Source organism: Castor canadensis, chromosome 19 (assembly GCF_047511655.1).
Source record: "Castor canadensis chromosome 19, mCasCan1.hap1v2, whole genome shotgun sequence".
Lineage (NCBI taxonomy): Eukaryota > Metazoa > Chordata > Mammalia > Rodentia > Castoridae > Castor > Castor canadensis.
In genome coordinates, this window is record NC_133404.1 from 31,041,337 (window position 1) to 31,067,960 (window position 26,624).

At 42.7% G+C, this 26,624-nt stretch overlaps 1 protein-coding gene across 1 annotated transcript in view; it reads left to right on the forward strand.

Annotated features, from left to right (window-relative positions):
• The first annotated feature begins 410 nt into the window (after nucleotides 1–410).
• Nucleotides 411–26,624, forward strand: part of Igf1r (insulin like growth factor 1 receptor) — a 290,438-nt gene continuing 264,224 nt past the window's right edge. Inside the window, exon 1 of the mRNA XM_074062055.1 lies at nucleotides 411–1,169. Coding sequence (XP_073918156.1) covers nucleotides 1,076–1,169 — 94 coding nt within the window. The 5' untranslated portion in view covers nucleotides 411–1,075. The remainder of the gene's footprint in view (nucleotides 1,170–26,624) is intronic.

A 26,624-nucleotide genomic window follows, 5' to 3' on the forward strand; every position in this document is an offset into this window, starting at 1 on the left:
GGCGAGGCTGAGGCTCTTGTTTACCAGCATTAACTCCGCTGAGCGGAAAAAAAAAAAAAAAAAAAAAAAAAAGAAAAAAAAAAAGAAAAAAAAAACCCGAGAGGAGCGAGCGCACCAGGCGAACTCGAGAGAGGCAGGCGAGCTAGCAAGAGGGACGCCGCCAGCGAGCCTGTCTCCGGCGCGCCCGCGGCCGGCGCTCGCAGACCCTCGGCCCCGCTCCTCGGACCCCCTCCCCGCACCCTCCACGCCCCTCCCGCGCGAGGGGAGCTCCACGGCGCGCCGCGCGCCTCGGCTTTGACCTTCAGCGGGCCGGAGCCCCCGCGCACGGAGTCGGCGGCGGCGGCGGGCGGCGGGCGGGGGCCGGCGCGGGGCGGGCGGCGGCGGCGGGGAGCCCGGGCGGCGCGGCGCGGCGGGAGTGCTGAGTGCGGCGCGGCCGGCCCGCCGCTTTGTGTGCGTCCTGGATTTGGGAAGGAGCTCGCGGCGGCGGCGGCGGCGGCGCTGAGGGAGGAGGCGGCGGCCAGCAGAGCCCGGAGGAGGAGAAGGAGGAGGGGGAGCCGCTCATTCATTTTTACTCCGCATTTCTGCCCCTCGCCGGCCTCGCCCGCGACCTACACTTCGGGGCAATCTTGAGAACTGCGTTGCGCTCTCCCGCCGCGGAGGCTCGGGCGGCCGGCCGCCTCCCCTCTCTGTCTGGGGGGTCAGGTTTGCTGGTCGTCGCCGAGACGGATTTGGGCTTTGCCCCCTTTCTTTGCAGTTTCCCCCCCTCTCCTGCCTCTCCGGGTTTGAAAATGGAGGCCGACGACGCCGACAGCCCGCCCCGGCGCGCCTCGGGTTCCCGACTCCGCGGAGTCGTGGGCCGCTGCTGCCGGCGCTGAGGAGCCGCCGCCCGCCCCGTCCGTCCGCGCTGCCCGAGGGGCCCCGGCCAGCGCCGCCTTCGGAGCATTGTTTCCTTCGCTCTTGTTTTCGGAGTGGGGAGAGCGAAGACTTGAGTTGGAGACTTTTTTTTTTCTTTTTCTTTTTCCTTTTTTAAAAAATTTTTTTTTGAGAAAGGGGAATTTTGTCCCAAATAAAAGGAATGAAGTCTGGTTCCGGAGGAGAGTCCCCGACCTCGCTGTGGGGGCTCCTATTTCTCTCTGCTGCTCTCTCGCTCTGGCCGACGAGTGGAGAAAGTGAGTATGTGCCCGCCGCCCGCGGCCACTGCGGGAACTTTTTCCTCCGAGGGGCTGCGCCCTGTTTGCGAAACCCGAGTTGCCATCGTCGCAGCTGTCTGGCCCCCGGGGCTCGGGAGCGGCTGGGAGGGCGGGCGGGGCAACGAGGGGTTCGGCCGGAAAGGCCCTGGCGGACCCGGGCCCGGGTTCGTTGGTTTGGAGTCCCGCGGGCCCTTGACTCCGCGCATCCCAGCGCGGGAAGGGCCTCGGGGCTTTCTCTTTCGCTGTCCCGAGAGCCCTGTCCCGCGGCCTGGTGGGTGGGCAGCGCTCCCTTCCTTGGCGGGGACTCGGTAGGGAAGTTGGCGCCAGGGCGGGCCCCGCAGTCCCTCGGGCCCCACCATCTTCACCTCATCCCTTCCCGGCGCGCGGGCCGCCCCGCGCACAGCGCCGACCCCGCGCAGCGCGTAGACAGTGGTGACAGCCCCCCCTGGCCGCGCCGCGGGTCGCTGCTAGGACAGACAGGGGGCCAGTTGCTGCTGGGACAGAGCGGGGGCCGCCGGGTGCAAGTTGCCCTTGGGTAGGGGGGAGGTGCCCCATGAAGAGGCCCCGCAGCCTCAGGACACGTTTCCAAACATCAGAGCGCGGCCTCCTCGCCCAACTTGTGCTGCCCCGCAGGCTTCTGGTCTTTCCCATCACTTTCGCGCGTTCCGTGGCAGGTTACCTCTCCCCCTACCCTTCCTTGTCCCGGGGCTGCCCCGGGCTGGGGGAAGCGCTCTCTGGCCGACCCTAGGGACGTGTGAGGTCGGGGACCTGCATCAGCCATGCTCTTCCGGGGAGCGCGACTGCGCCCCCAGTTCAGAGGACTCTGGGACCGTCTCCCAGTGTCTACAGGGCCTTGGGCACCTCTTTTCCCGGAGCATCTGGGGATGGTAGGGCAACATCCGAGTGTGCTTCAGTAGGGTCTTTGGAAGGAGCAGATGTGCATTTGCACACACGTGCTCGCAACGCGGGGTGTAGCTGCAGCCAGCCACACGACCGCGCGGGGACACCTAGACGCCTGGTCCTGGCGAGAGGTGTGCGCTGTCGTTTGAGCAGCGCCAGGATCTGTGGCAGCGGAGGGAAGGTGTTGTGTTTTGCAGTGCTGAGCCCCGGCCTTGGTTTTGTTGTGACCAGAGTTGTGTTGCACTGCCAGCCCCCCTTCCCCCCCGCACTTCCTTTGTACATAGTTAATAAGCAATACCGCTCCACATTCGCTATCGCTTGCAATCTGATAGCTTTTGTTTGGGTGTTGTCGGATAGGGGTAGGTAGAGAAGCGTGGGGACGGAGGGAGTGAGAACTCCCCACGGTGTGTGTAGGCAGGAGGAGGAGGAGGAGGTTTTGTTCTTAAAAAAATTTAAAAAAAAAGTCAAGTGTGGCACACTGGTACTTTTGAGATGATAGGGTAATTTGAAGACGATTAAAAGTTTAAGCGCAGCCTCAGAACTGGGGCTGGGTGAGTGAGGGCGTGTTGGTGAGTAATGTTTGTCGAGGGTATGCAGGTGGTGCCTATTAACTCAAACATCACGACTGAGCCTTGAAGGAACGAGGGGGAGAAACGAGGCGGGTCCCATCACAGGGGCAGTTCAGAAAGGCTGTTTTTGTAAACAAATTCTGCTTAAACGTCTTTTAAGAAACAAGTCCAGGATGGAGTAAGAGCAGGTAATTATGGAATTAGAGTGTTTTTACTGCGTAGAGTGAGGCACAGACCGAGGCCAGACCTTCACAAATCTGGGCTCTCCTGCTCTTTGTTTTCCAAACTTTCAGCACACTGGATTGGGCGTAGGGCTTCCGGCTCACTTCTACTCAGCGTTTAGATGGTGTTTGGGGGACACAGGAATGTTTCTATTCTTTAAAAACTAAATATAGTTCAAAAGACATCTGAGAGCTAATCCATTTTATAATGGTGTACTATTGAACTATGTAGCTTCTCTACTTTTGTTATTTAGAGGTAGAAATTCTGAAATCAAAGTGGCAGTGATGGCCTTGCTTTTTTCCTAGGCAGGACTCCGAATTTAAAAATTGGCTGTCTTCTTGTTAAGAATATTCTTTGCAAAAGGTGGCACTTTCTTAACACAGACTGGAGGGAAAGGGACTTTTGAATGTATGTTTTTAATCTCGTGATGCCCAAGCTCTTCCTTTGAAATGGGTAGTTCCTTAAAACCTGGGGGATGGTCAGAAGGCACCCCAAATCCTGATTGCGGTGTGCTGAAGCCCTGACTTGGGTGCATGCCCTTCCCTCCGTGTCTTGTGGCATTAAGGATTGAGTGGGAGACATTCAGTTTTTACTCTGAAAGGTGCTAGACTACTTAAGTCAGGAGTAAATGACCCAGTCTCAGCAGTTGTCTAGTATGGTGATGAAGACTTGGGTGCAAGTCTTCATCATGAAGACTTCATCATGATGAAGACAGGTATTGTGCTGGCATATTTAGGGATTACTGATTCTCCTTTGAGTGTGACAGCAGTGGGGTGAGTGCTTTTATCTTTAACTTAGAAAGAGTAGAAGTTTTGTAAAGCAAATGCAGTCATACAGACATGTTTGCTTTGTGCCCTGATAATGTGAGCAGATCTTCTAAATAAGGGAGGTTTGGAAGTTGTGAGTGACAGCCAGATAATCTGATGGCTGTTTTCTTTTTTAAAAATCAACATGCACTTTAAACTTACTGTGACCATCTCCTAAAAAGGATTTAGTCAGCTTTCTGCCCCAGGCACTGTAACATCCTACTGTCAGAGAAACTTAGGTATGTGAAATGTGGGTGTTTAAAGAAGTTAGTGTTTTATTACCTACGAGGAGGAGAACCTAGAATAAGAACTTTTGAAAGAACCTACATAGCAAATTATAGTTTAGGTTCTCTAGAGGGAGTAGAATAAATGGTATTTTGTGGAGGGGTGGTGGAGGGGTCAGGATTTGAAGTTTAAAAGGTCATATGTTTGATCAAAGCATTATCAAAATCCACCTCTGAGAAGTATGCAAAGATTGAATAGATGGACCTTAAAAACCTTACAAAAAGTGAAAGCTGTCAGTTACAAAAGATCACATCTTGTATGATTCCATTTATGTGAAATGTCCAGTATAAGCAAATCCATAGAGATTGAAATTACATAGATTAGCAGTTGCCAGGGGCTGGGGGAGGATGGATTGGGGAGTGACTGCTAATGCGTACACAGTTCCTTTTTGGGGTGATGAAAATATTCTAAAATTAGTTTGTGGTGATGGTTGCTCAAGTCTGAATATACTAAAAAACATTCACTTGTACATTTTAAACTGGTGATTTTTATGGTATGTGAATTATATCTCAATAAACCTGTTTTATTTTTAAAAGAAATATGCCAGGGTTGAGAAGAATGCATTGTGCCACCGTGGACATAAAATTAGATTCATATTATTAAGTAAAAATTTCCTGCAGGATGGTGTCTCTGAGTTTTTCAGATCCATGAATCACAGTAATACAGCAAATTGATAATTGAAGTTGTAGCAGCAGGGATTCAGCAGAAGAAAAAGAATCTTGGTTATACATAACTTGAGTTAAGGATTGAGAGGCTGGATTAAAAAAACACAAATGCTAGGGAAAGTCCGATTTTTGACAGTAAAAAATCCCCAACAGAATCTGAAAGGATGTTGGTCTTTTGAAATGGAGTTTTAGGTGCTAAGTCTGGATGGCTGTTGGTATTTCCAGTTTTATTATGTAGGTTTTCCAACAAATAAATACTGTGCTGTTTTTAAGATGGCAGGGAATCTTTCTGATATGCCATGTTAACCACAAGTGGTGGTGAAGGCTAAGCATGAATTGTGCTTTTTATTGCAATGTTGTTTTTATTCTTTTTTGCTTATTTTACTTCTTAAATAGCTCCAGAATCTGAGGAGGAGGATCACTTATCTTTTTAGGCAAATGCAGCGTCTTTTAAATAAAAATGAAAATTTCTTACCATGCAAAAATTTCAAAATACGGCTAAGGCATTTTTGTTTTCGAACTGTTGTGCTTTTATTCAGATTTACCTTGGCCTTTCCATAGGAAAAGATGTAGAAAACTGTCACGTACACTGGTTTAGTTTACTAATGAAAATGTTTCCCTGTCCTTTATTGTTCCAAGATCAGAGCAGAAATGAAAATGAACTGTATCATTTTCACTTGTTGCCTCAGTGTTTTCTTCCCACCCCTCCCTCCTGAGGGGAGCCCTCAAGGAACAGTTGTTTCCTTTTTAATCTGGTTTCTTTTGTAAGAATGGGGCTATAAGAAGCAACTGAGTCTAGCCAGCACTTAATGGGGACTTACTGCATGAAAACTGACTTTGTGCTAGGGAAGAGCCTATAAAGAAAGAGGAGTTTGCTTTTTGTCCTTACGGCATTTTATATACACTTGGAAAAAATTATTATCTTGAAAATTCAGACCCTTTGTTTTTTTTTCAGATTCTGCATGGGATACACAATTTTCAAATAGACAGTTGCCCCATTTTAAAAGTCTTTAAAAAAATGACTGTAGTTGTGAGGCCTGAAGTGAAGTAACCCAATATTGCTGACTTTGTGTGTAGCCAGTGCTGCCTTATTAAATACTTTCCCTTGTATTGGAATGTCAGATCCAATACATATGTATTGTATATACTATACAAATCCTGTACATACAGGTATCTGCCCATATTAAGCACCCCACTGCCTTCTTCATAACACTGGTTATGAAAGTTGTGATTAAAAAATGTGTAGTGTCAAGCCAGGTGTGGTGGAACACACCTGTAGTCCTGGCACGCAGGAGGATCTTGAGTTCAAGACCAGCCTGGGCTTCATAGGGAAATCCAGTTTCAAAACAACATACCAAAAAAAAATTAGGAGTTACAGACCTGGCTGTTTCATTTACATGTTGCTTAGATAGCTTTCTGATAATTATTAGGGAAGGTCCGTAATTTCAGGGTCTTTCATAATTTAAAAGTAACTTTCTGCTCTAAAAGTATGAGGGGGTAAGAATGAGATGGAGGAATCTATTAAATCCTGAAAGTTTTTAATTTTTTAAATTTTATCATAAAGCACACATGACATGTTTTTTCTCTGGGTTGTGATTGTCTTCGATTTGTTTTCAAAACTCAATTAAAACTCAACTCTAGTTCATAGAAGAGGTATTTGTGCCCACAGGCCAGCTTGCTTTGAACTGCCTTTCTTAGCCAATTTATGACAGGTGTTATCTGAGCCCAAGAGATGAACTCTTCTCAATTGTACTAAATATATAATAGTTGCACACATGCGAGGGATATGGTTTCTTCATTTCTCTGAGATGTTCTGAAGGAAATTTTTGAATACTTAAGACAACATAGTACATAATGAAGGATGCACTCTGAGATCTCCTAGAAAATGTTTGCCATCCCATTAGCAAGCGGAAAACTTTAGTTCCCTGTGAAGATGTCATTTGGCTTCAACTCTGGGGGGGCGGGTAACTGTCCCAGCATGTGGACATTTGGGGAACATAACTGATACCCAGTATTTGCAAAGATTAAAACTTTGAAATATGTATACACCCCCTCATCCTCACCCCCTCTCTACCCCCACAGATCTGTAAAAGAACTGATTTGTCCTGAGGAAAGGGCGTCGTATATTTGGTATATGAAATGGTTAGTAAACAAAATCTTTAAAAACAAGTTAGGTTGTTATCTCAACAAATGCACATTCCAACGGCATGATAAAGTTTGTTTCTTTTGTTAAATTGCTTTGATTTTGACTGAAAATATTAACAATATCTTTGATCTTGAGACTTTTTGGACTTTGGAAGATGAAATCATTGTCTATTTTCAAATAATAGTCAATTGTTCTTGTGTTTTGAAGTCCCAGATACAATCTTTGAAGATTTTCCTCTTTTTTTCCATGTAAGCCAATTTCAGTCATGACTGAAGTTGCTGAATTTTAGAATCTTCAGGAGAGATTGCTGTTTCTTTACTTGACTTAGGACTCCACCCCATGCATTGACTGAGTTCCTTCTTTAGGTTTAGAAATTCTTTCTGATAGTATATCTTGCTATTAGTTTTGAAAGGTATGAATCAAACCATAGACATTTCTGCTATGTTTATTTTAAAGAACTAGAGAAAGAAAACAATCAGCAAGGCTTTAATTTTTCTTTCTTTTTCTTGCCGAGGGACTGCAGAAATCTGTGAATAGATGGCTATTCAGGTTTTATTGGGATCCAACAGAAAGTTTCTTTTATGATGAGAGATGAACCTATACTAGATGTTGTTGGTATTTATTTGTATCTTTATATTTATCCTCAATTTGTAAGCTGTTGGGACATGTGTCCATGGAGCTCACTGACCAGCTTCGTCCATGTTGGCCGATGGTCTTGAAGCTTGGGATTTCTTATTTAGAGTAGCTGGATGACTAGCTCCAGAAGGGAAATGTACACATGTTGGAATCTACAAGAGAGAGCAATGCCTATCTTAAGTTGCTCACATTGTGATAGTCTGGAGGGCATTTTTTTTTTTTAAAAAGCATTTATTTATTTAGAGGTCTACCAGGTCTCACTATGTAGTTCAGGCTGGCCTCAGACGGGAGCTCCTCTTTAGCCTCCCCAGTTCTGGGATTACAGGTGTATACCACCGTACCTAGCTATTTATGCTTTAAAGATTTGAGAAAGCAGCCTATTACTGTCCCAGGAAGTTCTTAGTGATGGGGAGGAATTTGAATTTTACACTTCTATCTCACTCTTCACACTCTTTGCCAGAAGTTTGACAAGAGTTATGTAATATGAATACCATTTGCTCAGAATTGTGTGTCTCCACCCATTCATCCACATCCTGACAGTTTGAAATACATTGTTGTTATATATTTTTGTTTAGCCAGTTTCTTTTTTTAGCATAGCAGTAGCTGTCTTTAAACTGGCTTTGGAATTATTTTTCAGTTTTAAAAACACTACTTTTAAAATTAATCTTGACATGGGACAACAAATTATTTTGACAGTCTTTTTTTTTTTTCCTTGGGGTAGTGGGGTTTGAACTCAGGGCCTTCACCTTGAGCCACTCCACCAGCTCTATTTTTGTGAAGGTTTTTTGAGATAGGGTCTCGCAAACTATTTTCCTGGACTGGCTTTGAACTGCGATCCTACTGATCTCTGCCTCTTGAGTAGCTAGGATTATAGGCATGAGCCACTGGCGCCTGGCTATTTTGACATTCATAAGGCATAAATATTTTACAGAGCAGAAGTTTCAGGTTTCCTCAGCTATGTTACTTTCAGCTTGTTGTCTTCTGTAAAATATAGCCAGTAGTGTGCCTGTGTAAAATTGATTATTGGGAATACTTTTGATTAAGTAAACAAGACATTATCAATTTGAGTTAGGTGAACTTTAATTAATGGTACCCCAAGATACAGAAATCTGATGATAGGGAGCAGTGACATTATGTACAAGAGTTCACCCCAAAGTTGAATTAATGACCTCTGATAACTTTTAATAGTAAGCATCTGGAGGAATTTCAGGTAACAACCCTTGATCCAGTAGCCTGCATAAGTTTACAGAGAGAATTCTAAGTTTACAGTGAATTAGCTATTCACTGTATTTAGATTGTAAAATCTTTATCATCTGTGCCCATGCTTTTCTGTATTATCTTGCATTACTTCTCTCCAAGATTTCTCTGTGTCTCATTGTAGGAGGTTAATGTACAAGCTCACAGACTTGGGACTTGAAGAGGGAGGCATAGATTGAAGATCTGCCACTCAGTTCCCCTGAGTTCTGTTGTCTAGTTTCTGTAATTAATAGTTTAACCACAGGAAATTATTTTGTTAGAATAGTCTTTTTTGGTTGGGCGCTATCTTCTAAATTTTCATTCTAACATGCACCTTGGTAAGCTTTTCAGCAACCAGTGTTGTCTCAGGATGGAATTGCTAGTTAACTTTTAGTTCTGTAGCCTGTCTTTTCTGGAGAGACTTGTTAATTGAATGTTTCCTCTCAGTCTTACTGAGTCACTTGAAATAGTTCAGATTTGCCCCTGTTTCTGGCTCCACCCTGGTCCAGTCCAGACCTGCATGTCATCCTCAGAGTAGAAAGGATGTGTTCAGTTGGTCTCTGAACACAGTCCTGTGCCATTCCTTTCATGTGATGGACTTGCCCCAAATTCTTAAAATGTGCCTTTTGTGATGCCACATTGTGGTCCAGGGATCAAGTTCAAGGCTCCTCATATTGAACTGTCATAGGATCTCACTGTTAGGGATCCATCATGAATTCCCAGGTCTGCCTAACACTGGTGCTTCCGCTTGGTGGCAAGTCTTGCTATTCTCATCCCAGAGTTTCTGCTCCCTCTGTTTCCATGGCCTGGAGTGTTTTTCCCTTCATTATTCTGTTCCTCCACCCACCCCCATATTGAATAACAGAAAGCGCTACTCAAGAGTACCCAAGGTCACCTGGTTCTAGATTCTTCGTAGCTGCCAATTAATTCTTTGGTTCTAAACAAGTCATTTAACATTTCTGAGTCTCAACAGAAATTCGGAGACGTGAAATTGTGGGAGAAATTTCTCCTTTTTGTCACTAAACCACAAAATAAAAATATTTTCTATTAATACGTTTGGAAAGCAAAAGTTGGAAAAATTGAGGCAGGGAAACATAGATTTTCTAATTTTTGATTATCTCTTAGGTTTTAGGCATATCTGTAAAATAGGGACAAGGCTGTTACTATCTACAGGTAGCATACTGAGTCCGTTCTTCCTCCCCAAGTACTTTTTATGATTTTAGTAGGTCTATGATGTCATCCTTTAATGTCTAAACTCAGACTCCTTCTCCTCTGTGAAGGTTGTCACAGTTTCCCCAACCTGTGTGGCTCTGACTTTCCCCTTGCACCTCTGAATTCATAAACACTGCTGTGCTAGGTTGTTTTCTCTTGTTCTTTGCCCTTGTTTTATAAAGACAGAGGAGCCAAAGTGGCTGGTTTGAATCTCAATTCCCCAGCAGCTAAGATCTCAGGCAAATCATTCCTGTGCCTGTTTCCTCATCTGTGAAATGATAATTTTTACTAGAATCTATTTCTTATATTTATGCATAAAGGTAAATGAATTAATTGCCTATGTCAAGTGATTAGATCAGAGCTTGGCACCTGTGATGCGCATGACCTCAGGCTTTACCTACTCCTGTCTTATGGATGCGCCATTCTTGAACAGAGATGTTCTTTGTGTAGTACCAGAAATACTGGACACACTGTCTTTGGCTGCCCTTAATTGATATAGAGCCTAGCATATAGTAAGTGTTCAATAAATACATGTTCTGTAATAAAACTTTTGTTTTTTTAAGGTGCTTTCCAAGATTGAATTTTGCTTGTAAAATATAGTTGTGTGATTTTTTTACCTTTTCTCTGTAAACAGTGAAAAGTGAACAGAGATCTGTTCTGCTTTTTCCTTTAATCCTTTCTTTTGTCATTTTCTGCCAGTCTTGAGAAGTGTTCACTGTGTATTTTCCACCTCACCAATGTATAGGTGCCATCTAGTGGCAAGATGGGAAATTCAGCCTCTCCCAAGACAGAATTAGGAAGAGGAAGAATCAGGAAGATCAGAATAGTTATTTTCCAGAGCTTCCCTACATTTTGCTTTCTGCATGGCTCCTGGGAACTGATTGTAAGAAAATGTAGCCACTTCAGGCTTCTGTAGAAATCGTCTAACTATAGTTTTGAATTAAGCTTGCTTCATTGCGTTAGTGAGCTACTCAATGAGAGAATTAGGGTCTTCCAAAATAATGTAAACACGCCTACTTACCTCAAGTCCTGGGCAGAGCTTTTAGACAAATATTGTTAGACAGTATTTAAATATATTTTTATAGGGCTCTCATAAGTGAAAAATTCTATAATATTTCTTTCAAGATTAGAGCTTTAAAAAAAAACACTGCTGGTTCATTTAAAAAAAATTCAACAAGGTCTACCTTCCACTGCTCCATTTAAATATATAGCAACACTTTAATTATCATTCTTATGTGTGTCCCCTTGGGCTGTTTCATGTAGTTAAGATGTTCACCAACCAGAGATCCTAATATTAATAACAAAAACTTCATTACTTACGTTAGTCTGTACGTTGATCTTACTGTGTTAGACAATATTCTGTTTGCTTTTATACTTTATTGATAATTTCAGAATCTGTTTTCTCACTTCTTTGGTGAGACTCAATGGAGTAGATAACTAGCTTCAGACCCATTTTCCCATGATTGTTTTTTACTATGTTTCTTTTGGAAATGATTTGTTCGACTGAGAGAGGACTTCAGCTTCCTCTCCTCTCAGACATTCTGAACAACCCCTCTAGCTGCTTTGAGGTAGACTTTGACTAGGGCCAGATGTAGAGGACACAGTTATGTTTGATTACCCAAATTGATAACGAGCCTGGAACATAGTAACTGCTCAATAAATGTGTGTTCTGTAATAAAACTTTGTTTTGTTCAGATGCGTAAGAAGAATTAATGAGTTCATGGGTTGTTTGTGTTGGGTGGAAGTCCTTCTGCTAGGAACAACTATATTATCAGTTTGTTCATCTTTAAGAATTAGCCAACAGTTTCACCCTCTCTGGCAGTCTTGATTCTGCATGCAAGAATGGTTGTTCCAACTTCTTGCTCTTATGATACACTGTACCTCTATTAGGGCTTCTCCTTCCTACTGTTTTTCCCAACTATTAGGAGGGAAGTGGTGCGTTGGTCATCTTTTAATCCCCAGGACATGGCCAAGTGTCTGGCACATAGGAGGAACTCAAGAAATGGAAATGGAAGAGTTTTTAAAGGGATCCCCCATTTACTTTGACACATTGTTTATGTACAATGTATGTTTTTACCTAGTCATGTTGCTATGCCTGCTAAAACATTGTATCGCATCAGTTACTACTGCATGGAACTTAAAAGTAGTAAGGTCTTTAAAATCATTGTTTGGTTTGACATTTTTTGCACCTGGATGTGAGAAAAAAAATTAAAACTAGAAAGGTCACTTGCAAGTCTAGCCTTGTGTCAAGGTCACTTTATCCCTGTGGATGGAGACCATGATTCATAAGTTCCCTATGGGTAAGATTTAATGAATAATTCATCAGGGCCAATTCTTGTTAGTAGCGTGGTTTTAACCCAGTTGTGGTGCTGGGTGCCTGATTGAAGGACCTTGTCTTCAGGCTGGACAGTGTAGCAGTGGCCTGGTACAGAGTGCTGGAACCGTGGGATGTGTGGGTACCATTCCCTCTTCATTTACTGACTGCTTGGCTTCTCATTAAGAGTGACAGCATTCATGTGTAGGTGCTTTTCCAGGCTCTTCCAGCAGTTAGATCCCAAGACCTGAGACAAAGAGAGATAGATTCTTAGGAAGGTTTGGAGGGAACCTTCAGAATCTCTGTGAACAGATGTTTGCTTCTGTTTCTTTTATTGTTTTGTTTTGTTTCTCCTGCCAAGACCACTAAAATTTTGCCTTGAGTCCTGGGAAGTACAGTAGCCAGATCTTAAGGGTCTCTTGTCACTTAAGTGCCCTCTCTTGGCCGTGCTGCCATTTTGTCCTTTATGACAGTCTCACCATGGGGCCATTAGAAGAGGTGAAGCCTGCTTCCTGTGGAAAGTTTACTTGTCTGGGATGGTGTAAAGAGGAAACCTAGACTTCAGAAACACCTAAGAAATGATTGTTAAAGACTATACTCCTGAGGAGACTTGTAAGGTAGACACTTCTTGTAGAAAATGTAAACATAATTGTTTGACTTTAGCATGTTAATTTTAAGTGCATCTTGAAAAAGCATCCTGTAAAATCACCCTGTGAATGTTGAACTGGGCAGATGTGAACTCCAGTGGAGGAGTCAGCACTTCTTTAAAGGCCCACCTCCCAAGAAGTCATGTCCCCTTGAAGAGTTTGCTGTCTTTCTCTCAGATGCACAGTGAGGTATGTTGGAAAGGGAAGTGCAGAACTCAGTCCCCATCTGTAATTTGGAACAATACTGCTTTAACAGGCATGCAGTGGGAATTAGCAACAGTGTGTCTAAGATGCCCAGCAGCATCTATTTACTGAATGATTTTATCTTTCTCCTCCCTGAATTTGCCATGGTGGCGCTGGTGGGATCTCTGGGGGCTCTAGACTTCCTGTCCTCCCCCCTCCCCAGGATTGGGGCACTGTGGCTGCTCAGAATGGATCTTCCTGGATTTTCTTTTCTGTAAGTACTATGATGGTTTAAACCTGGGAAGTTTGAATCTCAGGTCAGCTTTTGGAACTGCAATTCAGGTAGCCTCTGTACCTGAAAAGAAGTAGTCTAAGTTAACTTTGCTGGCTCTGGCTCGTGGCTGTGCTCCCATCTGAATAGGAAGTCAGCAGTGGGGAGAAAACAAAGCTTAGTTTTCTGTATTAAGGCTTGATGGCTTCTGTGACTCTGCCCCATGGAGAACATTTGAAAAAAATGATTTTTTTTTTTTGGCACCTCAAGGAGCTTGCTGTCCAGTTTAGAAAACTCAAATATAGGTGGAGCATCTCTGATTCAAAATCTGAAATGTTCCCAAATCTGAAACTTGTTATCATGCCAGTGTCTTGATAGTGCTCCAAAGCTTTCACATTTAAAGAACATTTTGGATTTTCGGATAAAGAATGCTCACCCCCTAAAGTTTATACAGATATCCCAACATCTGAGAAATCTCCGAAACCTGAAACACTTCTGGTTTCAAGCATTTCAGTTACTGGTGAACAGTAACAGGCAATATGTGTTCAGTGATAAATTATGGGATGCTGACTAAGAGTTTGGAGAAGTGCATGGGCTTTAGGGTGTAGGGTGGTCAAGCTGATGAATAGCTTAGGAAACTTTAGGGAGGTTGTCTGTGAGTTTAGTGCACCCCTAATGTTTGACTCTCAAGGTCTCAGGACAGCACTCCAGGAAGGGGAGGGACCTTGTAGGGTATGGGTGGCAGCCTGTCCAGATGGAGTGAAAGGTGGGCATCAGAACTAAGTACATTGGGGGAAGGAACTTGCCTGAATGGTAGATAATGGTGACCCTTGAAACCCTGTGGTGGCCTGGAGAGATGGGCTCTTTAGAGAAGCTGCTCTGGTCCTTCGATGGGGTCAGGATTTGGGGAATCAGAGATAGACCAGTGTGAACCAGTGATAGTGTAGGCAAGGGAGAGGGAGGCAATGAGGATGATGTCAGGGAGGGGCATGTCATCTCTAGACCAAGACCAGGGAAGCAGGAATTCATTGGATAGCTTGATCTGGCTCTGGAATTGCCCGGACATGGAGGGGCATGTCATTTCTAGATCCAAGACCAGGGAAGCAGGAACTTAGTGGATAGCTTGATCTGGCTGTGGGACTGCTGAGAGTGGGGCTGGAGGGGAAACCGATGAGGCTGAGTTCCTCTATGTGGGGCTATGTTGTTGGAGAAGCTGATTAGATTATGACCTCAGGCCAGGAGCAGGGAGCTGTGTAAAGGGCAGCCCTGGTGAAAGGAGAGGTAGGACACATGGAGCTGGGTTGGTTGGAGGCCTGTGGGGAAGCAGCACAGAGCAGGCCCTCAAGGATGGGGAGAACTTGTGGGAGCAAGCCTCCCGTGAGGTGATTCACATAGGAAAGCCCTCTGGGAACTGCTGAATTCACTTTTTTTTTTTTTTTAAATTCGAGCTAGACTTCAGAACAGTGTGGAAATTTTCATCTTTTTTAGGGGTGCCTGGTTAGATCAAGGTCAAACTTGCTTCTCTCCTCAAAAGATAAGCATAAATGTTTTTTAGGCTTGCACTCTTGCAATTCATTTGGCTGGGGCTTTCTGTGTTTCAGAGGGGATCCACGCCAGAGATGATTTTTGCTTCCTTCTCAGCTAGGTGAGGTGGGACCCAGGATGGCTTAGGGCTGGACCACTGCAGTGGCCTTAGGCTGTCAGTAGCTGGGACAAGGAAGCAGTCCCTGCTTCCCTGCAGTGCTGGCCAACCTAGCAGGATGATTTCCAGCACTTGGACAAGCAGAGAGGAATGACTTGTTTAAAAGGAGATGCCAACTTTGCATCCTGGTCTGGGCTTTGCTACTGGTGCTTTTTAATTTGTACTGATTTATGTTTTTCAATGGATTGGGCACATTGTAATTCTTGATGAGAAGCAAGTGTGGGTCCTCAGCCCAGGATTAGTAGTATTAGCTGTCTGCTCTGCAACTGTAGCTGTTCATTTTCACTCGAAAGTAACATTTAAAAACACAGCAATACAAGGGGCTTTGGGGGAGGGAGAGTGTTGTCATTTGATCTGTGAACTTTTGCTATCAGAAACTTTAGTGCATTCTGAAATTTAAAATGTTTTTCAGCGGTTCCAGCAACTGTAGCTTAAATGTCTGTTTCTGTTTTCCCAGTTTGAAAGTACGTTTCTGCCTTGTCCTGTCTGCCATCTTCCCCCAGTTTTGCTTAAAGGTCTTGATTCCCTTTTGAGCTTAGAATTAGAGCCCACAGCTAGGGCTGAACTGTGCCCGAGGGCCCTTAGTTACTTTCCCTGTTTTGTTTTCCTCATCTGGAAAATGGAAGGTAACAGTGGTACCCATCTCAGTGGATTGTTACAAGTACTTCACTGGAAGTTAGATAATATTGGCCTTAAAATGAGAGGAAATACACATGAAAAGTTACTTACTTCCTTAGGAGAAGTATATGTACAGATTCTGACGTAACTCTTAGCTACACTTGCTGATTCTAACTACAGTTAAGGGTTGGGGATGTAGTTCAGTGCTTTAGCACTCGTCTAGCATGTGCAAGGTCCTAGATTTGATCCCTAGCACCACAAGACAATAACTTCTCTGGCCACAGTTAAGATGCTAGCTTCGTTTTGTATAGAGTTTCATAGGTGCTCTGCCAGGGAGTGGGAACACACCTACCTTCCGCCATTCCTCTCTTCCCTGTGATACTGCTCCTTCCTCTGGAGAAGAGGTTGAAGCTTTCTTCTGCCGCAGATGGATTATTTTGATTCCAGGTGCCCCCTTCAAAATTGCATGTATCCTGTCCAAGAGGCCAAATGATGGAAATGAATCATTTATGCATTGTCTGAGTTGTGCAGTCTTGTGTCCCTTTGCCCTCTTTCTTCAAGGATGGGGAAGTAATTGGAGGTCACAAAGCTTCTGGGGAAGAGCTGTCTCAAGGGCATGGGGAGTAGAGTAGGGCTTCCCAGTCCAAATTTAGGACATAGGGTTTGAAAAGCAGGACTCTGTATGTCCAGACAACAAATTAGAATAGTTTAAATTGAGGGGTGAAAATTGAGACCCTGTGGTCCTTGCAGGTCAAGGGCTGTCTGCAGGGATGAGAGTTCCCAGAAACTGGGGCTCTAGGGTAGCTAAAGGAGGAGAAGGCTTTAATAGGATTGGGAAGTCAGCCTGACCCCTACATGTCACCTGATTAGTAAATGCTTGCAGGAGAGCCTTCTTTCAGGACAGTGAGTCAGAACTGCCCTCTCACTCTGCTTCCTGGGTTGCACAGGGTCCCTGCTTCCCAGGACCTGCATTCAGGCTTAGCTCTGCTTAGGCAACCTGCTAGATGGGTGTGAGTGGTCTTGCTAGAGGCCATCATCCATAGTGGTGTTTCCAAGTGAAGTTTGTTTTGAGCTTGGACTATTTACTCAACCAACTTAACAAGTCATAGCAATGATACTGTTTACTTCTTTTGTTTTTAATTTTATGATTAAATGTGTCTTAAGAGGAGGAGTTAATTCCTTTGGCTTAAAATTTATTCCATGAGGCCAGTAAGCACACAAAAAAGATGTTGGATATCACTAGTTTTTGGTGAAATGCAAGTCAAACTCACAGGTGACAATACTTCAGACCCATTAGTATGACTTCTCCAAAACCAGACGATAACAAATGTAGAATAGGATATGGAGAAATTGGAACGCTGTGTATGGCTGGTGGGAATGTAAATGGAACAGACACCGAGGAACACGGTATGGGGTTCCTAAAAAAATTAAAGTGTAGAGTTGCTGTGTGATCTGACAATTCCACTTCTGGGTATATGCTCCACAGGAGCAAACACACTGATATAAACAGCTACTTACATATCCACGTTCATGGCAGTGAATGATTTGTAACAGCCAAAAGCTGGAGGCGAAGTATCCATGGATGCGTGAATGGATAAACAAGATGTGACCTTGACATACGATGGAATGTTAATCAGTCTTAAAAAGGAAGACCATCCTATCAAATACTGCTAAGTGAAATGTTGTCACAAAATATAATTTCACTTATTGGAGGCACCTAATGTTGAATTCACACAGAAAGTAGAATGGAGGTTGCCAGGGGAATCAGGGATGGGGAGTTGTTTAAAGGATGCAGTTTCAGTTGGGGAAAATGAAACCTGGAGGTGGATGGTGGAGATTATTACACAACAATGTGAATCTACTTAATACTCCAGAACTGCACACTTAAAAGCAGTTTTTTTAGTTGTGTAGATTTTATCACACTTTATTTTTTCTTTTTTGGTGATACTGGGGTTTGAACTCAGGGCTTCCTGCTTTTGAGCCATGTCTCTAGTCCTTTTTGCTCTGATTATTCTGGGACGCAGGGTCTCACTTTTTGCTTAGGCTGGCCTGGAGTGCGATCCTCATATTTTATGCTTTCCACCATTGCTGGGATGACCAGTGTACTTCCCAGGTTTTTTCTGTTGAGATGGAGTCTTGCAAACCTTTTTGCCTGGGCTAGTCTGCAACCAAGACCCTTCTGATGTCAGCCTGTCACATAGCTTGGGATGACAGGTGTGTTCCACTGTACCCAGCTATTGGTTGAGATGGGGGTCTTAAGAAGTTTTTTGCCTAGCTTGGCCTTGAATGATTCTCTGAATCTCAGCCTCCCAAGTAGCTAGGATTATAGGTGTGAGACACACTGGTGCCTGGTTTAGCATAATTTTTAAAGAAAACCCTTACCTCATGATTCACTTGTGTGTACTGTTTGGATTAATGGGCAAAACATTCAGGAAGTCTAGTCCCTACCCATGGAGGCCACATGTGAGGGGCAGGTGCTGCTCTAGGGTGGCATCTCAACAAGGGAAACATGAGGCTGGGAGGCCTCTAGAAGGAATGCATATTTGAGCTGAGAGTCACTGGGGGTGGGACTGCTTCCCACAGTGAAACAGGACTGATGACACTGTTTTTCAGGTTCAGAGTCAAACGCTTGTGTCATCATCACAGATGAAATTTATTGCTAATCAGCCATGTGATATATAATTGCTTTTTCATTTTCTCATTTTTCCAGAAGAGAGATTTGTTTAGATACTTGGTTCCCTCCCTCCCTGATTATACTGGAAGTTTTTCATTTGATGGCTCAATTTTTTTTCTAATTGCAAATGGACTCTCCCATCACCTAGGAAGTCCTGAAAGAAGGAATTGACCACTGTAGGCAAGAATGTGAGTGTCTGGAAGTAGAAACTGGCCGGAAGCTTTGCTTTACAGGTGAGGAACCAGAGGGATCTTCCAGGCATGTGTTGCTTGAGGTCACAGGACACATGGTGCATATTGAAGGCCAGGGTTGCCTCAACACCATTGCTGCACAAACTCTGTGGGGCCAGCCCTTTGTACATGGTTGTCATACTCTAGTTTAACAAGGCACCAGGCTCAGGCCTGGACCTGCTGTATTCCAAGCAAGACTGCAAGGTAGCTGAGCCTGTCTGTCTGTGAAGGAGCTTTCTCCACCCCATCTGACCATAGCTCTTTTTGGTCTGGGACTATGGGAGGAAACTGGCTGCTGGCTGCTAATTGTGCGTGGAAGTTAGACTGGCATTTCTCAAACCTGAGTGACCTCTTTCCTTGGTCCTCATAGAACTGTTTTCTCTATTTGTGTGCTTATTTGCATGGCTGTCCTGCAGGAGGTTTCAGGTGACCAGGGGAGGCAGTCCTGTTCTCTGGGTTGGTGATGCCTACTTACAGGGCTGTATGAATGTCTTGGCCAGCTGGGGCTGCCATTACAAATTGTTATAGGCTGGATGGCTTAAAGAAGACATTTATTTTTCACAGATGTGAAGGCTTAATATCTAAGATGAAGGTGCCAACTGATATAGTTTTCTGGGGAAGTCTGTTTATTGTCTCACAGTTGGCAAATGTCTTCTTGCCATATTGTCATCTGGCAGAGAGAGCTAGGGTCGGCTTTTATTCACGTGAGGCACTGATCCCGTCACTGGGGTGCTTCCCTCATGACCTCTTCTAAACCTAATCATGTCGCTAAGGCTCTTCTTTCTAATACCATCTTGGGGTTGGGGCTCCCACATGAATTTTTCGGGGACACGGTCATGCAGTCCATAATAACAGTGATATGCTGTTGTTAAAAATTATCAAGGTCAGGACTTGGTTTATATGTAAGTTCTTGGCAAAGTCTAAGAGTTGGTTATAGATTAATTTAAAAGGTTAAGTGGAATCCAGTACCTAAAAAGTACAGTCAGCCCTTCATATCTGTGAAATCGACACTCATGGATTCAACCAGCCATAGGTCAAAAATATTTTTTGGGAAAATAGTGCGTGTACTAAACAGATACAGATTTCTTTTTTTACTCTTGTCATTAGTCCCTAAACAGTACAGTATAACAGCTGTGTACATTGTTAGGTATTGTCAGTCATCTAGACATGATTTAAGGTATGTGGAAGAATATAAGGGAGAATGTGAGTACGTTCTGTGAAGATTCTGCAGGTTTTTATGTAGGGGACTTGAGATTTTGGTGTCTGCAAAGGGTGGTGGAACCAACCTCTCCATGAATATCAACAGACAGATGACTGTGTTTTCAGGATGCCACTGAGCACATACATTTGCCTTCTCAACCAAATGTTTTAAATGTGTAGTTCATTTTCTGTGCACCCTGTTGTTTTTCTTGAAGCAGATGTAGTTTGAGAGACAGTTATTGAGAAATTTCACATGACTTCATTCCCCCATCTTAGGACAAATAAGTTGCTTATTTTAAACTCTGCAGGAGCTACGTAGAGGGAAATTATGCTCCCTGGGAGTTTAACTTTCATTTTTTGAAAGCTCAGTTCCATGTAAATACATTCCTTCTTTATCCCCACCTGGGTGAGCAAGCTCTTATCTGACCTGTGGAATTTGGTCAAAGTGGCTCATCTCCATCCTTCTCCAGGGTCTATTTCGTGAAGCTGACACCAGCTTCAGTGTGTTGGAAGGGATTGCAACAGAAGACAGACCTGCCAGTGGCACTCCCTTCAGAGCCAGTAAAACGGTACTTCTTCCTCTCCAGCAAATCCAGAAGGCTGGGGAGGTGATTGCTAATTGTTTATAAGCATTAACTGTTTACCAGTCATACTTGCTATTTTAAATCTGACCCTGCTATTATGTTGTTTTGTTTCTGTTCACAGCTGAGCTTTAAGCTGGGTAGAATTTTGTGGTGAGTCACTCCCATGACGGTAAAATCGGTATTGATCAAGTCTTCCTGTTAATCCTGAGAGCAGTTTAGAGACAGATGAGACAGACTTAAGGTTTCTGCCAGTTGGGATCCCTGGAATCCTATGTGCTCAGGCAGGGCAGGCTGGGCTTCCTGCAGACAGAGGGTTAGTTCTGTTTATCTGCTGATCTGAAAACTGCAGGGCGGCCAAGAGAGTTTTAACATGCTTCTTGGGACCTCTGCTGCCTTAATTGAAGGGGAGACAAACCCATGTGAGGTTTTCTCCTCCTTTTGCTCCCTGAACCTTCATCCTATCTGTTTTGAGTTCTTAGGAAATGCATATAGTTATATGTGGGAAATTGTGACTTGTTTTTCAGCCCTGGGCTTTGAATTCCTGGGATCTTTATTGAAGGCTGGTTAGAAAGTTGCCCTGCAGGGCAGATATGCTGGCTGCTGAATTCTTATCAGCTGATGGACAGGGAAAGGTTTAGGGTTAGGTATCTAGGTAGAGTGTGATGGAGCAGGACATTAAACAGAAACATTGGGGCTCTCTGCTTCTGGGCTTTGGAAATTCAGGCTTCTGACGCTAACTTCTTTTAGAGCCACCGACTCATGTCTACCTTGCATTAGTTCTCTGGGTGACCTTGTCAGGGGGGTATGGAAGCTGCTTAGTGCTGGGTGCAGTCAGCTCAATGTCCCAGCTTCAAGGAGAGCTTGACCATCTGATGATGAGGAGGGTTGATCTGGTTCTTGATAGATGGCAGGCTAACCATGGTGCTGATGAGAGCATGGGCTGAGTATGCTATTGGGATTCAACTCTTAGGGCAGAAGAGTGGGGAGATTGGTGTTACTTTTTCTGTATAGCAGAGGAGGCAAAGAAGAAGCTCACAGGTCCAAGGGATGCTTGACTGAGCCAACTCCCTTTTGTAGGAGTTGAAGAGAGAGACTGATTGGAGTGTCTGGATGTTCAGAGACCCATGAGAGGGATGAAAGTTGTATGAGATGTAGCTGCCTTTCAAAGAGCTTACATGGTCTTTGAGAAGATAAGTGGTATACACTTATTTGGAGGAATAGAAACAGGCACTTTTGTGGTTGAGAGTGGAGAGCAGAGTGGAAATTGAGGAAGAGATCATTAATGGTCAAGGATCTTGGGGCCTCAAGGAGGATCAGAATGTCTTTACTAGGGTTGGGGTCAAGAATTAAAAAATGTGGCATGGGGCTCAAGGGTTTGTTTAGGTAGTAGGGGATGAGGCTGGGAGTGGTTTTGGGGGGTCTTCAGAGGTCAGGCTATGGGTGTGGTTGGCTCTTAAGAGCAAAAAGAGTACATTAAAGACTGGTTCTGTTCGTCATGCTGAATTAAAGCAACACATTGGAGGTCTCCTGGTTTTTGAGAAAGAGCTTTGAGCCCTTTTGGGGAACTAGTAGTGTGTAGTGGAGGAGATAGAAGGCTGGCCTCAGAGATCCTATGTGAACCTGTTTGGCTTATTCCAGCGGGTCTTCCAAATGCTTCTGCCATTTCCATTTTGTTTGACTATATTTGCTTGTGGCAAATTCATTTAGCGTGTCAAAAAACTAAAAACAAACAACAATAACAAAACCAAAAAACCTCCCAAATAATTATAACTGACCCAAGTAAGTGCGAATGACTGTTTTTATCCCCAGATCAATATGCATTGTAAAACCTGTCATTACCGTATTCTGTTCATATAGGTAGTATGTTTGATTTCTATAGAAAATAATTTGGAATTTTTTTTTAACCAGTTATGGAACCTTTCTGGTATTGGAACCGTTAAGAGTTGAAATAGTCTCCAGGTGAGTTGTCACTTTTGGGAAGGCCAAGAATGGTGCCATTTTTTTCCTTGATTGGCATAGTAGGCTGTTCCCTGGGGTTGGGCTTTGTTGGGTACCTCCCCTTGATGCTAGTGGAGTCTGCCAGGGAGCATTGCCTTGTTACTAGAGCTTATTTGATGCAGGTGAACTAAAATAAAAGCAGCACATACTCCCCCCACCCCCCCAAATCTGCAGGTGTGAAAGCATTCACGCATTTTACTAAGACTTAGCAAAAATTTATCAGGTGTAATCTTTCCTGAAAACAAAATGACCATTGTTTTTAATCAGGATAGGGTGTTTGGAGATGTGAAATATTTGGGGTCCTGACTACATTCCAGGTTCAACACTGGGGAGGAATGATACAGCTGAAAGCAGCAGGCTTTGTCTGTAGAAACCTTGTACTCACACCCCCTTCTCCTTAGAAGCATGGTAAACAAAACCCCATTTATAGAGAGCAAGTTCCAGCTGAGCTTTTAATTATAGGAGCAAAATATGTTGGTGGTGGTATGAAGCCAGAGGCTGGGGGCTTACTTACTGGTTACTTTGGCCCTTCTCTCTCAAGTCTCAACTCTTTTAAGACTCAGAAAATAATGCAGAATGCCTAAGATTTTTGAAATTCCTGGCCTCAGAGACTTGACTACATAAAAGAGCCTGGATTTTCAGGCTGGCCATTTCAGGATCAGCCATTTCCCACTTCCTGATTCATAGCTTCCAGGATTTGTAATTCCTGTAGTCCTTCTCTCTCTAGTTTATAAGCAGCCATTGACAGAAAAAATAAATAGCAAAATCTGTATCTCAGAAATTCTACTTCCTGTTGTTGTACTATTGCATGCTGAAAAATAGCTTTACAAGTTTAGGCTCTTGTTTGGGCTTTTTCAAAGGAATTCTTGAGATCTTTCTGTTTGGACAAGGCTGTATGAAGGCGATAAGTTAAAAGGACTTCAGCTTCATCAGCACAGAAGTGCATTTTAAGGTCTTTCTTCCCTTTAAGGTGTGTATGTGAATATAATCCAGCAGTACTGAGCTACTCACCCAATGCCAGTTGTTTCCCCCATAGTGTTTGTTTAACATTTATTTTTAAAGATATATTTGGGCACAAATTACATTTTATGTTTATGAAAGAATTGGGAATATTTATGATTCTTGGAACAAGGGAGAAAGATCCAAAGTAATCAAAGTAAATGTCTAAAAGGCAGGTTTACATTTTCCCACCATCTCTTTTCATGAAATAAAAGTGCAGATCAGCAAAAGTATGGCGAGTTTAAATGCTTCCTTGATAAAGATTTTATTTCTTCAATTTGAAGATTCTTCTATCTTTTGTGATTAAAAAAAAAGTAACATTTCAAGAACTGCAAAACCTTTCTAACTGTAAAGGTTAATTTTTTGGTCTCTCACGTGGTCCCTGTTGGGTTAACTAATTTTGGTCCTAGAATCATTTCATCTGTGTTTTTGTCTTTTCTTGCTAAATATGGATGCTTAAAAAGTTGAAGCAGGCTATGTAGGGATGCTTCATCAGAATCTTGATGTAGATTAATGCACGTATTTCTGGGCAGAGTTTCTACTGTCCATTTTCCCTTCTGTGGTACAGTAATTTTTCCTTGGAGATGCTGGCCTGCATTGTTAGCTAGGAGAATCTTACAATGCCACTGTCTTCCTTCTTTGGGGTTGTTGCAGGGCTCTTTTGGAGCACATTTGGTCTTACACTATATGGTTAATTGATATTCTGGTGTATTAATTACTGTATTGTTGCATTGTTAATTGATAAACTGGTATGTGTATGATTCTGTAATTGTGAGTCTGTATACACATTATGCTATGGATTAACTGAAATACTGTCTGTCACTTGTACTGTATATGTCATTATAAAATGATTAAAACAGCTGTCTTCTTGTGTTCACTCTTTCAATGGTGGATAAAAGGTTGTAAAATAAATAGGAGATGATCTCTTTTTGTTGTATTTTGTCTTTCCTTAGCTGTCCTTCTAGTGGGAGAATGACAGCACTCTTGGCTCTTATTTTTTGGGGGCTTTCTCAACAATATAAAATAGGAAAAATTACTCTGAGCTCTGGGAGGTGACTTTATCTATTTTATTAAAGCAGAAGGATCTTTAATTCTTACTAGATCATCTTTGAAAATACCTGGATGTATAGTGAATGGGCAGTGGCCACTAGATCCCCCATGCTGGTTAAGAGCTCTGTAACTACAGTTACTCCCAGGCCCACCTTTGGCTGGGCAAAGAAATCTTTGTAAGGTCTGCTTATAGCATACAACTTGGGATCTGGGAGATCTGAACTTGCAGATGGGCAAGTACTTTTTAAGGCCGCTGTTTATTCTTCGAACTAGTTGGTGTGCAAATACCTGATAAGCACCCCCTCTGGATCAGACTGTTTTGTTTGAGGCCAACATCTCTTTCTCTCTAGCAAACTCCTATTTTTCCTCATCCACTGAATTTTCCATTGTGGTTGCAATTTCTTTTAAATTAGGAAAAAAATGTACAGCTGTGTTTCTCTTGTCCAGTGAAGGCTTTCTCCAAGGTTTGGACAAGTTGGATCAACAGAGTGAATTTGTAGTGATAGTGTTAATGTTGTCTGTAGGTTCTAGAAAATCTTTGTGCTCTGAAGTATTAATGCTCAAGTCTCAGCTCCTTGGAGAAGGTTTTAAAATAATGATTGTAAAGGGGATCTGAGTGTTACATCAAAATGGATTTATTATCAGACCATGACAGGACATGTCAAAAAGGAAAAAAATATAGCACTCATGACTTCTTGAACCTAAAATTCTGAACTGTGAGTTCCATGAGAACAAGAACTGTGTTCACAGGAGGATTAGTGGTATCTGACATATTGCAATTGTTCTGTAAATATAAGTTGAAGATGTGGAGGTTCTAAAGTCATGGACAAGATGACAACCCCAGGCTTCCTCTTTCTTCTAGGAACTGTACATCAGGAGAGCTCCTCGTCTCCTGTATGTGAGGTCTACACATGGGTTCAGATAGCTCTGATCCTTCCTTCTACAATCATGTCTGCATATGGCACTGCAATGATTTTACAAATTTGACCTGTTTAAAGATAATGTGCAGCTGTGATGAACAGTGAACCTTTAATTAGAGACAGATTTGTCTGCCACCTTATGCTACAATTATTTTATTATGTTTAATTTTTTTCAAGTTGTAATAGTAACATGGTTATTAAGGGAAATTTAGAAAATATAGTTACAAAAAAAGAAAAATAAAAATTATCCTTAATCAACCTAGAGTTAATCATTGTTAATGTTCTGTCATACTTTCCTGAGGTCCTTTTAGCCCCTCTAAACTTGTGTGTATTTATATATTTAAAAAAATAAAATTAGAATTACACTACATGTAATTATTATTGCCATTTTTCCATTTATCCTCACATTGTGGATTTTTTGTCTGTTATATTATTTATACCTTTATCATCTGGAACATGGTTATTAATGAAATTATTAAAATTAAAATTATTCTGTAACTGCTAAATTTAATTAAAATTGTCCTGTAACTGTTAAATATTTTAAACTTTCTGCCATTAAAAGTAATGTGATAAAATCATTGTGTAGTATTGTTGATTTGTTACTCTAATTATTTGGGTTGGATTTTTAGGGAATACTAAGAGATTCGTAAGTGCACGCGTGTGATACCAGGTAGATAGATATTGCCACAATGGTTTTGCAAGTCTCCTACTCTCGATTCCAAGCAGTAGTGCCTCTCACATATACCCCTCACCAGTATTAAACACTAAAGTGAACCTTGCAGTTTTAGCATTTAAAATAGTACATGACACTATTTTAATTTCCCTTTTTTTGTCATTGCTAGGATCTTCATTTTTCTGTTTATTCCTCTCGCCCCCATCTTTTTTCTTGGATTTTCAATTCACTTTTGTAGATTTCTACAAACTGTATTATAAAGATGTTTACTGAGTATTCTTTGTATTGTACGTATTCTTTTTGCTTTGATGTTGCTTTAATTTTTAAACATACACAGAGTGTCATTTTAATATACAACAGTCTGTGCATTGTGGTCTTTTAATTGTTTTCATATTCATGTGGAAATCAGTTAAATTTGATCATGCATATTGACTTCTAGTTTGTTTCATCCTTTTCATTTTGGATACTTCTAGAATTTATTTTGTATCTAGATAGAGATCTGTCCTAATGATAATTATGTTTCTTCATACTGTGTTTACTACTTTTCCTCACTGATTGACCTCTTTTATATCGAGAATGTGTTTTAAAGCTTTTACTGCTGATCTACTTGCTATTTATGATAAAATCCTACTATCTTAAAAATTGTGGTTAACTTACGCAGGTCAGTACCATTCTAGGAAGACTATATGCAGAA